Source organism: Coregonus lavaretus (assembly GCF_964263955.1).
Source record: "Coregonus lavaretus genome assembly, chromosome: 19".
In the NCBI taxonomy this organism is placed as follows: Eukaryota; Metazoa; Chordata; class Actinopteri; order Salmoniformes; family Salmonidae; genus Coregonus; species Coregonus lavaretus.
In genome coordinates, this window is record NC_140006.1 from 525,252 (window position 1) to 541,196 (window position 15,945).

Sequence of the window (15,945 nt, forward strand, 5' to 3'; positions counted from 1 at the left end):
CAGGATTTGTGATGCTGCCTTTCTTAACCACCTAATATTGCTAATTATGGTCTCAAAGGACACTGATTACATTGGACTCACTGGACTGAAAGCATTATCCCACTATTATCCTGGCATTTATCTTACCTAATGATCACCATAAGCTCAGTGTGCTATTAGCAAAATGCTCATGTTCCTCCTATTATTTCATACTTAGATTGACTAGATTCATATAGCATTTCTTTCCCTGTCCTATCTTATCTTAATCACATTTCACCCTTTGGGCTCTCCTGTTTTTGCTTGGGCAATTTTGAAAAACCAGTCTGCCCACATTGCAGGGAAATCACATGGTCTGGTTAGACTTTGTTTGGCAAACAAATGCTTAAGGATGAAGGTCATTAGAGAAACTCAAACAATGAGAACATGAGAATGAGTTATTACATGTTTGACCTTAAGGGATACCTTTTCTGTTATTTGGATAGACTGTATATGCTGGCTTTTCACATGGCATGTGTCATGCATAGCTGTATTTACCATCACCTGACTAATATGTAGTTGATAATCTGTTTGGTAATGTTTTAGATTAGTATTCTAACAATGTGCACATAGCGAGCAGTGTGTCATATTTTCCATGAAAGAAAGGATAAGAGGGGGAGTGGCCACTGTGATGTGGGCCAATCGCCTTTGCCATCAATACTTCGCAGTCATGGAGAATAACGGACATTTTCCCACAATGATTTGATGTGGGGAGTACAAGAGATTCTCCTCTACCTGTTGCTGTTGGTACCATATTAACGCTAGAATAAAGCCCATATTCCCTGGTCCACTGCCTGTCGTGTTTGCGTAAAACACATTGCATTAACGTTGCAGTCACATTGTTTATCCCTAAAGGTACGCAACCAGGGACCCTAGCACACACGCATGCACACACACGCATGCACATCACACACACTGTTAGTTACAAGGCTTTTCTCACTGGTCCTCCATTCTGGCACTGTCTACCCCAATTTCAGAGATGTTCACGCTGGATACAACATTATTCTCTCTCCCTATCCCTCTCTCTCTCTCCTTCCCTCCGCCCCCAATCTCTCTCTCTCTCTCTGTCTCTCTCTCTCTCTGTCTCTGTCTCTGTCTCTCGCTCTCCTTCCCTCACTTCCTCGATCAGGCATAAAAACAGGGTGAAATCAATAATCTCAGGCTGGGAATGACACTTGGCGGTTTTAGAGGCTGCTTAGCCATCCCTGGCCATCCCTCTGGGGAAATCCACTGGAGATAAACATTTACTGTGTTAACATGTGAGAGACAGACAGACAGGCAGGCAAGCAGGCAGGGCAGGTGTGCTAGTGGAGCTGGAGTGGAAATCAGACCTGGGTTCGAATACTATTTGAAGTCTTTTCAAATACTTTATCTAGGTTTTGATTGAGTTTGCCTGCGGCAATGGAACCCATAGAATAATCCTAAAACTGATAAACTGACCATTTGGTAACCCAGGCTGGCTAGAGCAAATGCTTAAAGTATTTCAAATAGTATTTGAACCCAGGTCTGGCTGCTGGAGCACGCTGGAAATAAGTGGGCTATAAAACCTGTAGGGATTATACAGCACACACTGCTTATACTAGACAGTGTGGTCAGAGGAGACCACAGTGAGATTCCATTATAAAGTGTTGGTCTTTTTCCAGACACTGGCTAATAGAATCACAAGGGTCCCCCCCCCCCCCCCCCCCCCAAACGTGATTCATTGTATTAATGTCATTGTCATGTTTCATAAAGAGTATTCTATGCACACTATTGGATGGGAGTCCGCTGTGTGTGGTTTGTGTGGATGTGTGCACCCATGCATGCGTGTGTGTCTCCTATATCTTCCACTTCACCAGAATGTGTCCAAATATATATAACTTGTATCTCTGTCTCTGTTTCTGTAGGACTTCCTTGGCCAGGCGTTCTGTACGTTGGGAGAGGTGGTGGGATCGCTGGGCAGCCGCATGGAGAAACCTCTCGTGTGAGTAACTCTGTTCCTCCATTTTAAACCAATTAACTCTAACCTCTGACTCCTATTATACGGTTTCACTCTAACCTCCAGCCTCCATGCTATACAACATCACGACACTCACATCGCAAACCCATATACGGGTGGTCCTTTGTAGCTCAGTTGGTAGAGCATGGCACCAGGATAGTGGGTTTAATTCCCGGGACCACCCGTATGTTAAATGTATGCATGCATGACTGTAAGTCACTTTGGATAAAAAAATTCTGCTAAATGGCATAATTGGCAACAAATAAAAAAAGATTCTATAAAGATTCTATATGCAGGCAAACCCTGACCCAGTTCTTATGGCATTCACTCACCTAATCATTATAGAATTTACACCCACACACACAATTATAACTCTGGTTCACCATTTTACATCATCACTTTAACCCTGACCCCTGATCTACTTCTCATGGCTGTCATTCACCAGTCATTTATTCTGAAATACTTACATCCACACACAGAATTACTAGTGCACGTTTATTGTCGACATATCAGTCTTTGACACACAAGAAAGTGTGGGATGTCCATGAACTGTGTAGTATTATTGACACTTTGTTCATTGTCATGACCTGAAGACAGAAAATACCAAATGAAATGTCTTGAGTCAGTAAGTATTCAACCCTTTGTTATGCATGTCTAAATAAGTTCAGGAGTATAAATGTGCTTAACAAGTCATATAATAAGTTGCTTGGACTCAATATGTGTGCAATTATAGTGTTTAACATGATTTCTGAATGACTACCTCATCTCTGTAACCCACACATACAATTATCTGTAAGGTCCCTCAGTTTCAAACACAGATTACACCACAAAGACCAGGGAGGTTTTCCAATGCCTCACAAAGAATGGCACCTATTGGTAGATGGGTAAAAATAAAGCAGACATTGAATATCCCTTTGAGCATGGTGAAGTTATTTATTACACTTTGGATGGTGTATCGATACACCCAGTCACTACAAAGATGCAGGCGTCCTTTCTAACTCAGTTGCCGGAGAGGAAGGAAACCTCTCAGGGATTTCACCAATGGTGAGTTTAAAACAGAGTTTGGCTGTGATAGAACAAAACTGAGGATGGATCAACAACATTGTAGTTACTCCACAATACTAACCTAATTGACAGAGTGAAAAGAAGGAAGTCTGTACAGCATAAAATATTCCCAAACATGCATCCTGTTTGCAACTAGGCACTAAAGTAATACTGCAAAAAAAATGTGTCATTATAGGGTATTGTGTGTAGTTGGGTGAGAAAAATACATCTATTTTTTGAATTCAGTCTGTAACACAACAAAATATGGAGTAAGTTAAGGGGTATGAATACTTTCTGAAGTATGTGACCACACTCCTCACAGCTGACGCATAATAGCCAGTTATGAAATGACAGCCTACAAACCCACTTTCTCTAGGTTACTGGGTTGACTGCTGAACAGTCTGCTGCTATCGCAGGTCTCTGTGTATCTGGGGTCAAAAATCACCTGGAGTTTTACTGTAGGAGGGAAATCACTCACTAATTCAAAGGCATAACATAAGTCTCTGAGCACTGAAGTAACGAGGCTGTTGGGAACATGCATTGAGGGTGGAGGTGTGTGTGTGTGTGTGTGCTTTTTAACACCACTCCCTCATGGTGGGTTTTCCTGTTAACAGCAGGTGTGAGCTCATTCTCTCTAATGAGATGTTTTCTCACACACAGACACACACACACACACGATAATGCTAACGCTGATGCTCATTACTAGAATTCTGCTAGTTTATGCCTTTCTCTCCTCTCTCTTCCTCACATACATTGTCACAATCCCAGTCTCGTTTGTTTGACTATAGTTAAAGGAAAAATCCACTCTCAAACTATCTTCTGGTATTTTCTTCATTAGTCCAATGTTGATACAGTCCCAAAATGTTTTGCATGTCAACAGTCAGGTTTTCAAGAAGCAAAGTGTCAGTTGCCATATCATCATGCTGATACAAAATGCCAACAAACAAAAAAACAAACAAAATATTGAGTGGTGTTTCCCTTTAAAGGATGTCCGCTTACTGTAGCTATTGGAAAGATCAGTCAGTCTCACCCTAGATTGTGTGCTGAGATTGTCAAACCTGATCCAAAGTACAGTATCATACAGTTGCATAGTTCTGTACTATAGGAACACAAAGTATATATCATACAGTTAGTTGTATACTTCCTCAAGGAACACAAGTTACACAACACACTGACTTCACTGCATCTTTTTATTACAGAATGAAGAGACTTTATTGATATCCAGGGGTGAACTCAGTTTGAATTAGTTTGAGTCAGTCATGGATTTTGGATGATGGTAATTGGCCAGCAAAATGACCGCGGTCTCCGTAATAACCATTCGAATAGCATTTTTTTTGTTATGTAATTTTTCTTTGACACATTTTCTCCTCTCCTTCGCTCCTGATGGCATGTGCTGCCATAGAAATAGAATGAATGGAACAGGCGTCCCCATTCAAGTCAATGGTGACATAATGGGTGGACTGGTGGCCATTGCGAGTGTACCCATAGGAGCAACGCAGGAAGTAAAAGCAGTATCAATATGTGATGTGACTTGTTGATTCAACTCAACTGAAATTACAAAAAATGTATTCCATTGCATGATCCACATCAGTTAACATAATTTGAATGAACATTCTACATTTCCTTGGAAATTATTGCATCACAATATCAGGCAGCCATTGCGAGTGTACCAATGAGTTTACCAGTCAAATTGCCAGGGTTAGAGGTTCCAAGCCTGTTCTATTCATTCTATTTCTATTTGTGCTGCTGCTGCATTGTGTGGGGGCAACCGAAGACTTGTTTGTTTCAGCAAGGAGTAACAAAGTTTCAGCAAGTTGTTAAGAGTCCATGTTACCACAGAAACAAACTCGACTGCACGAATGCCCAGCCGTCCAGTCTTCAGTCAGCTGTTCGCTCCCATTTAAAAAAAAATGTTTTTATGGTTATGAGTTATTTTATTTTCATGACGGTCTTCATCCATAACCGGCGGTTACACGGTTGTACGGTTATGGTGATTTTCCAGCCCTACTTTGAATAGTTGTAGTAGTTAGAGAAGATCATTGTCGCTCTGTGGCCTTTGTCCTTTCATTTGAAAGGAACATCATTAAGAGGAGTCTGCAGACAACAATGTTCTGTGTCCTCTGTTTAATTTAGTGAATTGCCATAAGGCAAAAGTGATAACTAAGTGGCTCGGGGAACAAAACATCGACATTTTGGGTCCATGGCCAGGAAACTCCCCAGACCTTAATCCCACTGAGAACTTGTGGTCGATCCTCAAGAGGCGGGTGGACTAACAAAAACCCACAAATTCTGACAAACTCCAAGCATTGATTATGCAAGAATGGGCTGCCATCAGTCAGGATGTAGCCCAGAAGTTAATTGACAGCATGCCAGGGCGGATTTCAGAGGTCTTGAAAAAGAAGGCATACAAGACCACTGATAATCTCCCTCGATCTGGGGCTCCACGCAAGGTCTCACCCCGTGGGGTCAAAATGATTACAAGAACGGTGAGCAAAAATCCCAGAACCACACGGGGGGACCTAGTGAATGACCTACAGAGAGCTGTGACCAAAATAACAAAGCCTACCATCAGTAACACACTACGCCGCCAGGGACTCAAATCCTGCAGTGCCAGACGTGTCCCCCTGCTTAAGCCAGTACATGTCCAGGCCCGTCTGAAGTTTGCTAGAGTGCATTTGGATGATCCAGAAGAGGATTGGGAGAATGTCATATGGTCAGATGAAACTTTGAAAATTGGTAAAAACTCAACTCGTCGTGTTTGGAGGACAAAGAATGCGGAGTTGCATCCAAAGAACACCATACCTACTGTGAAGCATGGGGGTGGAAACATCATGCTTTGGGGCTGTTTTTCTGCAAAGGGACCAGGACGACTGATCCGTGTAAAGGAAAGAATGAATGGGGCCATGTATCGTGAGATTTTGAGTGAAAACCTCCTTCCATCAGCAAGGGCATTGAAGATGAAACGTGGCTGGGTCTTTCAGCATGACAATGATCCCAAACACACCGCCCGGGCAACGAAGGAGTGGCTTCGTAAGAAGCATTTCAAGGTCCTGGAGTGGCCTAGCCAGTCTCCAGATCTCAACCCCATAGAAAATCTTTGGAGGGAGTTGAAAGTCTGTGTTGCCCAGCGACAGCCCCAAAACATCACTGCTCTAGAGGAGATCTGCATGGAGGAATGGGCCAAAATACCAGCAACAGTGTGTGAAAACCTTGTGAAGACTTACAGAAAACGTTTGACCTGTGTCATTGCCAACAAAGGGTATATAACAAAGTATTGAGAAACTTTTGTTATTGACCAAATACTTATTTTCCACCACAAGTTGCAAATAAATTCATAAAAAATCCTACAATGTGATTTTCTGGATTTTTTTTCTCATTTTGTCTGTCATAGTTGACGTGTACCTATAATGAAGATTACAGGTCTCTCTCATTTTTTTAAGTGGGAGAACTTGCACAATTGGTGGCTGACTAAATACTTTTTTTCCCCACTGTATACCACAGTAACGTCTGACAAAAATATCTCATAACTCTGAAGCAGCGAACTTTGTGAAGACCAATACTTGTGTCATTCTCAAAACTTTTGACCACGACTGGATTACTTCCCATTGCAAAACACATTTCATGTTTAGCACACAAAGTAACTGGTGACCTAAAGTTTAAAGTAGAACTGACAGCGTTTTAACTACTTTGCAGATTTGAAACAAACAGACAATCATAATATCAGTAAAAATATACAAAACCAACTTCGTAAGATAGGTTCTATTTGACTCAACATTCCATGACGTACAGGAAGGCATTGTTGGCAGAATAGATGGATGCAGTTCAATGCATGATTAATATAATTCACCAATACATTTCTTGGTAGTCCAAAAAATATTGCTATCAGGTTGTAAATCACAGCTGGCCTGGAACATTGTTTGCTGCCTCCATTCGGGATGCACTGTTTCAGTTTCAATTACTCAATATTCTGGACAAAAACTGACAAATGTAACTAAGGCTGGGAATGTCAATACAATAAAACTAGCAAGGGCAGTGATCACATGTCAGTCATAACGTGGCTAATAGGCTAGCGTATCTATTTATGTAGCAAGCTAAAAACACAGAGTCTAACATTAGCTAGATAGCTAGCTGCTAGGAGGATGTCATGTCATGCCATTGGAGGAGTGGGTGAGTGACTGACTTTTTCCCCTCATATCGTTTTTCAGTGGCTATACACAGCTAGAGATGCTGGTGTCATTTGGTTATCTAGCAAGAAATTGAACGACTGTTATCCAGGTAGCATATCGCTTGCGTTCGCAAATTCACTATGGCTATATACTCCGATTTCAGAGCACTCTCGTCTGAGTGTGCCAGGGGGCAGAACAACTGATGAATTTACAAACGCGCAACACCCGCTGAATATGACCGGTGTCAGTAAACATAGGCAAAAAAAGTAATCGTTAGTCAAGAACTCTCTAAATAACATTTAAACAGCCTAACCAGCTCTGCTACAGCGAGTAAAATTATCAGAGTGAGGTGTTCTCTCATTTGTGTCTGGGAGTAGCTAGCTAGCCAACTTTAGCCAGTTAGCTTGGGTGCTTTGTTGGGATAAGCATGCATTGGCAGGCAAGCTACCATAAGGACGAGGAGATTACAATTCCCCATCATTTATCAGTGCAATGTTGACAGCCAACTAGCTGAAAAAAGTTTGAGGGTTTATCTAATGTTCCTTCATTAGATTTTAGCTCATCTTGCTCTGGCTAGCATTAGTTGTTGATCTTGTTGTTTTGCAAAAATTGTACAAACGCACAGCCGCTTTCCCACCTTATATTGCTATAGAATTTTCACAAATGCCTTAGTATACTTAATTCCCAAACATTCTAAGAAGTTGTGAAAATGACCATATCTAAGTGCTCGCTTGTCTTCCTGGGGGTGTATATGAACAGATTTTATTAAGATTTCATGTTGCTTAAATGCTGTGAGTTCCACTTTAAACGCAACAATGTTTCACACATATAAGTTATTTTCAAAGAGATGGTTAACAGCAAGCGCGTTGCAATAAAAAACACAGTTCCACTTACCAGATGATGATCATTTGAAACTTAACTTCTTGTTGAAAGTTATTGAAAAGGGAGAAACTAACAAATTAGCAACAACATCCTCTTTGATAACACCTGCTGCAGCCACTGCAAACTAGCCACCACAAAAGCAATGTTATTATGGTGGTGATTTGACAAAATTACAATCATGTTCTTAAATTGGACTCGCATTTTTCTGGTCTTGGTCTTGACTCGGTTTCGGACCCATTGTCGTTCCCCTCCCGGTCTTGGTCTTGACTCGGTCTCGCCCCTCCTCCGGTCTTGGTCTTTACTCTGACTCGATTTGCTCCGGTCTTGGTCCTGAATCGGTCTCACTTTAGGTGGTCTCAAACACAACACTGGGTCATGACCCTCCCAATATTAGAAACAGGTGAAATTGATCCCCCCCCCACTATAAATCGAATAAATATGTCACAACTAGCTGTTACCAATTGTCACTCGAGATGCGCACATCGTCACTTCGCAATAGAAACCTTCTCCATTTGAAAAATATCATTTTCTATATAATTCTTATTCGTGCTCATGAATTTACCATGTCCTCTGAGGACCGGGCCAAACCAAGCATAATTTAAGGAATTGATGCTCACTCACTACATATATTATGCATTTCTTTAGTCTCGTTTCAAAACTTTGCATGCACTTCATTGCACTTTCAATGAATCTATCCTGTTGCTTCAAGCTCGGATCAGCTGCCTAAAAGCAATTTCTTGGCATCTCTTCAAATGTATATGTCTTTATAATAGGATTTTCCAGTTGAAGAGAGCTGTGACGAGCTGGATTGAAAATTATAAACAAACGCCAATCTGGCAGCCCCCTGTGGGTGCTCCACACTCTTCACCGCACGGCTCACATCAGAGTGCTACTCTTGGCCTCATTTCAAACCTCACACACACGCATGCACACTCACATAAGCAAGTATAAACACACACATGCATGCCTGTAAGCTGTTTATATATATGTATTTATTTGCTTTTCACATACATGTTATTATTAGTAATACAATAATAATACTATAATAATGAATTATTACAACATAGCATTAATTGTATTTTCCAGGTGGGGGGAGGAGATGGTGCACGTATGCTGGAACACACACACACTCCCCTGCCACCTCCTGGGTAGCAGTCACCATGGTGATAGTCATTCCAGTAAACATGTAGATATTGTGTTGTATTGGCCCTTTCGGATACCTTTCCAAAGTGCAAAACGATGTCAGTACTCCCTCTTTTCCCTCTTCTCATACTCAAGTCATTACTGACAATGATGTCTATAACCTTTTTAAATCAGCACTATTCTTTTAGGGTATTGCTATAGACCACCAAGTGCTAACACTCAGTATCTAGATCATTTGTGTGAACTGCTTGATAGTGTATATGATGTAAACAGAGAGGTCTACTTTCTTGGGGACCTGAATGTTGACTGGTTTTCATCAAGCTGTCTGCTCAAGAGGAAGCTTCTAACTGTAACCAGTGCCTGTAATCTGGTTCAGGTTATTAATCAACCTACCAGGGTGTTTACAAACACTACAGGAACAATATCATCCACATGTTTTGCTCACATTTTTACTAATACTGTAGAACTTTGTTCTAAAGCTGTATCCATAACCATTGGATGCAGTGATCACTATATCCAGGAAAGCCAAGGTTCCAAAAGCTGGGCCTGAAATAGTTCAGGAGTCTTATGGCTTGGTGGTATAAGCTGATAAGAAGACTTTTGGACCTAGAGTTGGCGCTCCGGTATCGCTTGCCGTGGGGTAGCAGAGAGAACAGTCTACAACTAGGGTGGCTGGAGTCTTTTGCATTTTTTAGGGCCTTCCTCTGATACTGCCTGGTATAGAGGTCCTGGATGGCAGGAAGCTTGCCCAGTGATGTACTGGGCCGCACACACTACCCTCTGTAGTGCCTTGCTGTCGGAGGCCGAGCAGTTGCCATACCAGGTGGTGATGCAACCAGTCAGGATGCTCTCGATGGACCCATGCCAAATCTTGAAATAGGTGTTGTCATGCCCTCTTCACAACTCTCTTGGTGTGTTTGGACCATGATAGTTCGTTGGTGATATGGACAACTACAGCCAGGTCGATGAGAATGGGGGCGTGCTCGGCACTCCTTTTCCTGTAGTCCACGATCATCTCCTTTGTCTTGATCACATTGAGGGGGAGGTTGTTATCCTGGCACCACACTGCCAGGTCTCTGACCTCCTCCCTACAGGCAGTATCATCATTGTTGGTGATCAAGCCTACCACTGTTGTGTCATCGGCAAACTTAATGATGGTGTTGGGTCGTGCTTGGCCATGCAGTCATGGGTGAACATGGAGTACAGGAGGGTACTGAGCACGAACCCCTGAGGGGTCCCCGTGTTCAGGATCAGCATGGCAGATGTGTTGTTACCTACGCTTACCACCTGGGGGCGGCCCGTCAGGAAGTCCAGGATCCAGTTGCAGAGGGAGGTGTTTAGTCCCAGGGTCCTTACCTTAGAGATGAGCTTTGAGGGCACCATGGTGTGGAACGCTGAGCTGTAGTCAATGAATAGCATTCTCACGTAGGTGTTCCTTTTGTCCAGGTGGGAAAGGGCAGTGTGGGGTGCTATAGAGATTGCGTCAGCTGTGGATCTGTTTGGGTGGTATGCAAATTGGAGTGGATCTAGTGTTTCTGGGATAATGGTGTTGATGTGAGCCATGACCAGCCTTTCAAAGCACTTCATGGCTACAGACTTGAGTGCTACGGGTCGGTAGTCATTTACGCATGTTACCTTGGTGTTCTTGGGCACAGGGACTATGGTGGTCTGCTTGAAACATGTAGGTATTACAGACTCGGTCAGGGACAAGTTGAAAATATCAGTGAAGACACTTTCCAGTTGGTCCGCGCATGCTTGGAGTACACGTCCTGGTAATCTGTCTGGCCCTGCGGCCTTGTGAATGTTGAGCTGTTTAAAGGTCTTACTCACATCGGCTACAGAGAGCGTGATCACACAGTCGTCCGGAACAGCTGATGCTCTCATGCATGCTTCAACGTTGCTTGCCTCAAAGTGCGCACTTGTCACTGGTACTTCCTGCTTTAGTTTTTGCTTGTAAGCAGGAATCAGGAGGATAGAGTTATGGTCAGATTTGCCAAATGGAGGGCAAGTGAGAGCTTTGTACGCGTCTGTGTGTGTGGAGTAAAGGTGGTCTAGAGTTTTTTTTCTCCTTCTGGTTGCACATGTAACATGCTGGTAGAAATGAGGTAAAACGGATGTAAGTTTCCCTGCATTAAAGTCCCCGGCCACTAGGAGCGCTGTATGGTTGAAATAGATTGGGCAAAAGGAGTGGCTAATATGTCTGGCTGCATATCTGACTGGTTGACTTACTGCAAATTGAGAAATGATGTGGCTAAACTCAACAACAACAAGAAGAGACCGTATTATGAAGCCAAAATCAATGATATAAAGAATGATGGAAAAAAAACTTTGGAGTGCTTTAAATGAAATTATGGGCAGAAAGACAAATTCACCTCTATCATTTATCGAATCAGATGGCTTATTCATCACAAAACCATTTGATGTTGCCAATTATTTTAACGATTACATCATTGGCAAAGTGGGCAAACTTAGGCAGGAAATGCCAACAACGAACAGTGAGCCATCATATTCATGCATAAAACGAATAATGAAAGAAAAGCATTGTAAGTTTTAATTTTGTAAAGTTAGTGTGGGAGAGGTGGATGTTTTTGTTGTTATTGATCAATAATGACAAACCTCTTGACATTGACAACTTAGATGGAAAGCTAGTGAGGATGGTAACTGACTCTATAGCCACTCCTATCTGTTATATCTTTAATCTGAGCCTAGAGGAAAGTGTTTGTCCTCATGCCTGGAGGCAAGCCAAAGTAGATAATGGTAAAGCGGCCCATGAATGGTAAAGTGGCCTTTGCTGGTTCTTACAGCCGACCTATCAGCTTGCCTGCAGCTCTTAGCAAACTGTTGAAAAAAATTGTGTTAGACAAATACAATGCTATTTCTCTGTAAACAAATTAACAGACTTTCAGCATTCGTATAGAGAAGGGCACTCAACATGTACTGCACTGACACAAATGACATTGATAATTGTGACGACAGACGCTGAAAGATGGGAAGCAAGTACAGGGTGAGGATTTAATAATAAATAGACATGAAACAAAGCAAGAACAGCGTCTGGACGAGAGAAACAAAACAACATCAATGCAGACACGGGAATGAAACTGAGGAAGTGACAGATACAGTGGGGAAAAAAAGTATTTAGTCAGCCACCAATTGTGCAAGTTCTCCCACTTAAAAAGATGAGAGAGGCCTGTAATTTTCATCATAGGTACACGTCAACTATGACAGACAAAATGAGATTTTTTTTATTTTTTTTTCAGAAAATCACATTGTAGGATTTTTAATGAATTTATTTGCAAATGATGGTGGAAAATAAGTATTTGGTCACCTTTGGTCAACTTGCACAATTGGTGGCTGACTAAATACTTTTTTTCCCCACTGTATAGGGGAGGCAATCAATGATGTGATGGAGTCCAGGTGAGTCCGATGAAGTGCTGGTGCGTGCAACGATAGTGACAGGTGTGCGTAATGATGGGCAGCCTGGCGCCCTCGATCGTCAGGGAAGGGAAGCGGGAGCAGGCGTGACAATAATAAGAAGACTGTGGGAGCTGTACTGTTAGATTTCAGTGCAGCCTTTGATATTATTGACCATAACCTTTTGTTGAAAAACCTTATGTGTTATGGCTTTTTAACCTCTAATATCGTGGATTCAGAGCTATCTATCTAATAGAACACAAAGGGTTTTCTTTAATGGAAGCTTGGTGTACCGCAGGGCAGCTCCCTTGGCCCTCTACTCTTTTCTGTTTTTACCAGTGACCTGCCACTGACATTAAACAAAGCCTATGTGTCAATGTATGCTGATGATTCAACCCTATACACGTCAGCAACCCCAGCTAGTGAAATCACTGCAACCCTAAAAAAAATAGTTGCAGTCAGTTTTAGAATGGGTGGCCAGTAGGGCTGACCCCATTTAGTCTACTGGTCGATTGTTTGGTCGGTCGACTGAGACCTGTCTGATTCGCGCCTGTCTCAGTGGACTAATCCATTGTGGATGCCACAGGGATGGCACAGTCCATCCCTCTAAGACATGTCATACTGAAATTGTATATGGTTATATAACTAATAATCGAATATTATTTTGTAACAAATGCGCTTTCTCCCACGTTGGATACAATTGCTGTCCGCGGTTCTGAAACATAATCTTCAGTGCACCGTAGAATTGGCGCCTTTCCCTATGTTGCTATGTGCATAATAGCGAAGTTAACCAGCATATTGGGATTGAGAACAAAGAGGCGGAGGCAGCAGCAGCAGAGACGAGGAAACAGCCCTTGCCTTAGCCTAATTGTCTAAGAAAATTAAGGAGAGAGGAAACCCCAATTTAATTTGGTCTATAATCAATAGCCTAACTGTTAAATGTGCCTGGCTTTATAAATCATCCATATATACTGTAGCTACAGAAATAAGACAGATCTTGCTTCTGTTGCCTGTTTGAGTGTTTGTTTAATAGCCTACTGATTCCGTGAGCACCAAGCCTCATGCATCGGCAAAATGTTGGATAATGCAATTTCACAGATTCGGCTGTTTTTAATGTTTTCTATGCTGTAATAAAGGCTTTACAATTTTGTTTTGTTAGAACAGACTGGTATTACTTATAATTTATTTAGTGTTGTTTACACTGTTCCAAACAGGCAGAAAAATGATATTGTAATCTAACAGCACCTGTTTGTCACACATAATATGCACCCAGCTTTCGGCTCTCGCTCCTATACCCTCCTTTTTCTTGATCTCCTTCTTATTGTTATTATTACAATTATTATTATGATCATCATTATGATAATATGTAATGTCGTTATCATTAGTAGGCTGTAGGCCTAAGAGCGCGTCCTGTTTAGTCTTAATACCGTAACTTACTTAGGCCTATATTTCAATACATAGGCTAATGTATCAATCAATCATTCATTCGTTTGTGCGTCACACAGCATACCAGACATTCATGCTTTGAAATGCAATCAAGCATTTTTTTGTATTTATTAAATAACAAAGGGAGCTTTGAATAATTAGCCTAAACAATAAATAAACCGCAAGTCACGAATGCGTGCACCTGTTTTTAGAGTGCTGTAATAAACGCTTTATAAATATTTTTTTCCATTGGTAAAGACTCTGGTAAAATAAAATAAAATACAATTGTATTTGTCACATGCACCGAATACAACAGGTGTTGTTTACACTGTTCCAAATGGTCAGAAAAAATATTGTAATCTAACAGCAACTGTTTGGCACACATAATACTCACGCAATGCTTGCTCCTATACCCTCCTTTTTGTTGATCTCCAGTAGTTTCCACAACTTTTTCGTAAACAAATGAGGGAATTCGGTAACAGAACTCTTCAGTCAGAAACAAGTAAGAAACTAAATTGCTGAAAAGATGTTGCAGCTTCAGCACGGACAGCACAATAAACACTTGCTGTGCTGTGGTGCCTTTTCGCTGCAGTAGGGAGGAGAGCGAGACAACGTGCGCCAGTCACACAGGCACTCGCTGCCATTTTTCTTTACACAGTGTGACCATCGGGCTCTTTCTTGAGTCATTTGTGTGTCTTAATTGTTTAATCAAACAGTGTGCTTGAAGCATCAGACAAGCTCAGTACATATGTAGTTGTGTTTTTCAAACACATAGGGTGTGTCTGTCTATATATGGAAAAATGTATTCAAACATTTCGACCAATCAATTGGTCGAAAGAACAGGATGACTCTCGGTCGACCAAGATTTTTTTTTGTGGGGACAGCCCTAGTAGCCAGTAATAAACTGGTGCTGAACATCTCTAAAACTATGAACATTGTATTTGGTACACATCATTCCCTAAGTTCTAGACCTCAGCTGAATCTGGTAATGAATGGTGTGGCTGTTGAGCAAGTTGAGGAGACTAAATTACTTGGTGTTACATTAGATTGTAAACTGTCATGGTCAAAACATATTGATTCAATGGTTGTATAGATTGGGAGAGGTATGTTTGTGATAAAGAGAAGCTATGCTTTTTTGAAACCACACTCCACAAAGCAAGTCCTGCAGGCTCTAGTTTTATCTTATCTTGATTATTGTCGAGTCATGTGGTCAAGTGCTGCAAAGAAGTACCTAGTTAAGCTGCAGCTGACCCAGAAAAGAGCGGCACGTTTTGCTTTTCTTGGCTAAGAGTTGAGGAAAGACTGACTGCATCGCTTTTTTATAAGAAACATTAATGTGTTGGAAATTCCTAATTGTTTGCAGTCAACTTACACACAGCACTGACACACACACTTCTGATTCAGTCATAATGGATGGTTGATGGATAGGCAATTATCATAATTCTGAATAGAATATGGTGTATGCATGCATTAGATGATACAGCACAAAGCTATTTAGGTACATCTACAGTTATTTAATGTTTACTTTGCTTTAATACTCATAATTACTGATAGATTGGTAGACCTGTTTCTGAGCTAATGTATGCCATTTTCTAAGCTAATTTATGCCATTGCCTATATTAATTAATTATCAACGCCAGCATGTTATATTCAGCTACAGTAATTGATTGTTCACTTGGTTCTCATGCTGAGGTGAGTAGAGGGTGAACAGAGAGCGAGAGACCCAGAAAGAGAGATGGAGGGGGAGAGTGAAAGAGAGAGAGAGAAAGAAAGACAAAGAGAGAATGACACAGGGAGAGAGAGAGAGACTGGGAGAGAGAGAGACTGGGGGAGAGAGAGAGACGCTCTAGTGCCTCTCACCCTATCTGTCGTCAGACATAC

The 15,945-nt window shown here is 41.6% G+C and overlaps 1 protein-coding gene across 1 annotated transcript in view; it reads left to right on the forward strand.

The window, feature by feature from the left end:
- Positions 1-15,945, forward strand: part of LOC311146882 (copine-8) — a 118,288-nt gene that overhangs the window by 60,547 nt on the left and 41,796 nt on the right. The window contains exon 6 of the mRNA XM_084183497.1: positions 1,902-1,978. Within this exon, the coding sequence (XP_084039623.1) occupies positions 1,902-1,978 (77 nt within the window). The remainder of the gene's footprint in view (positions 1-1,901; positions 1,979-15,945) is intronic.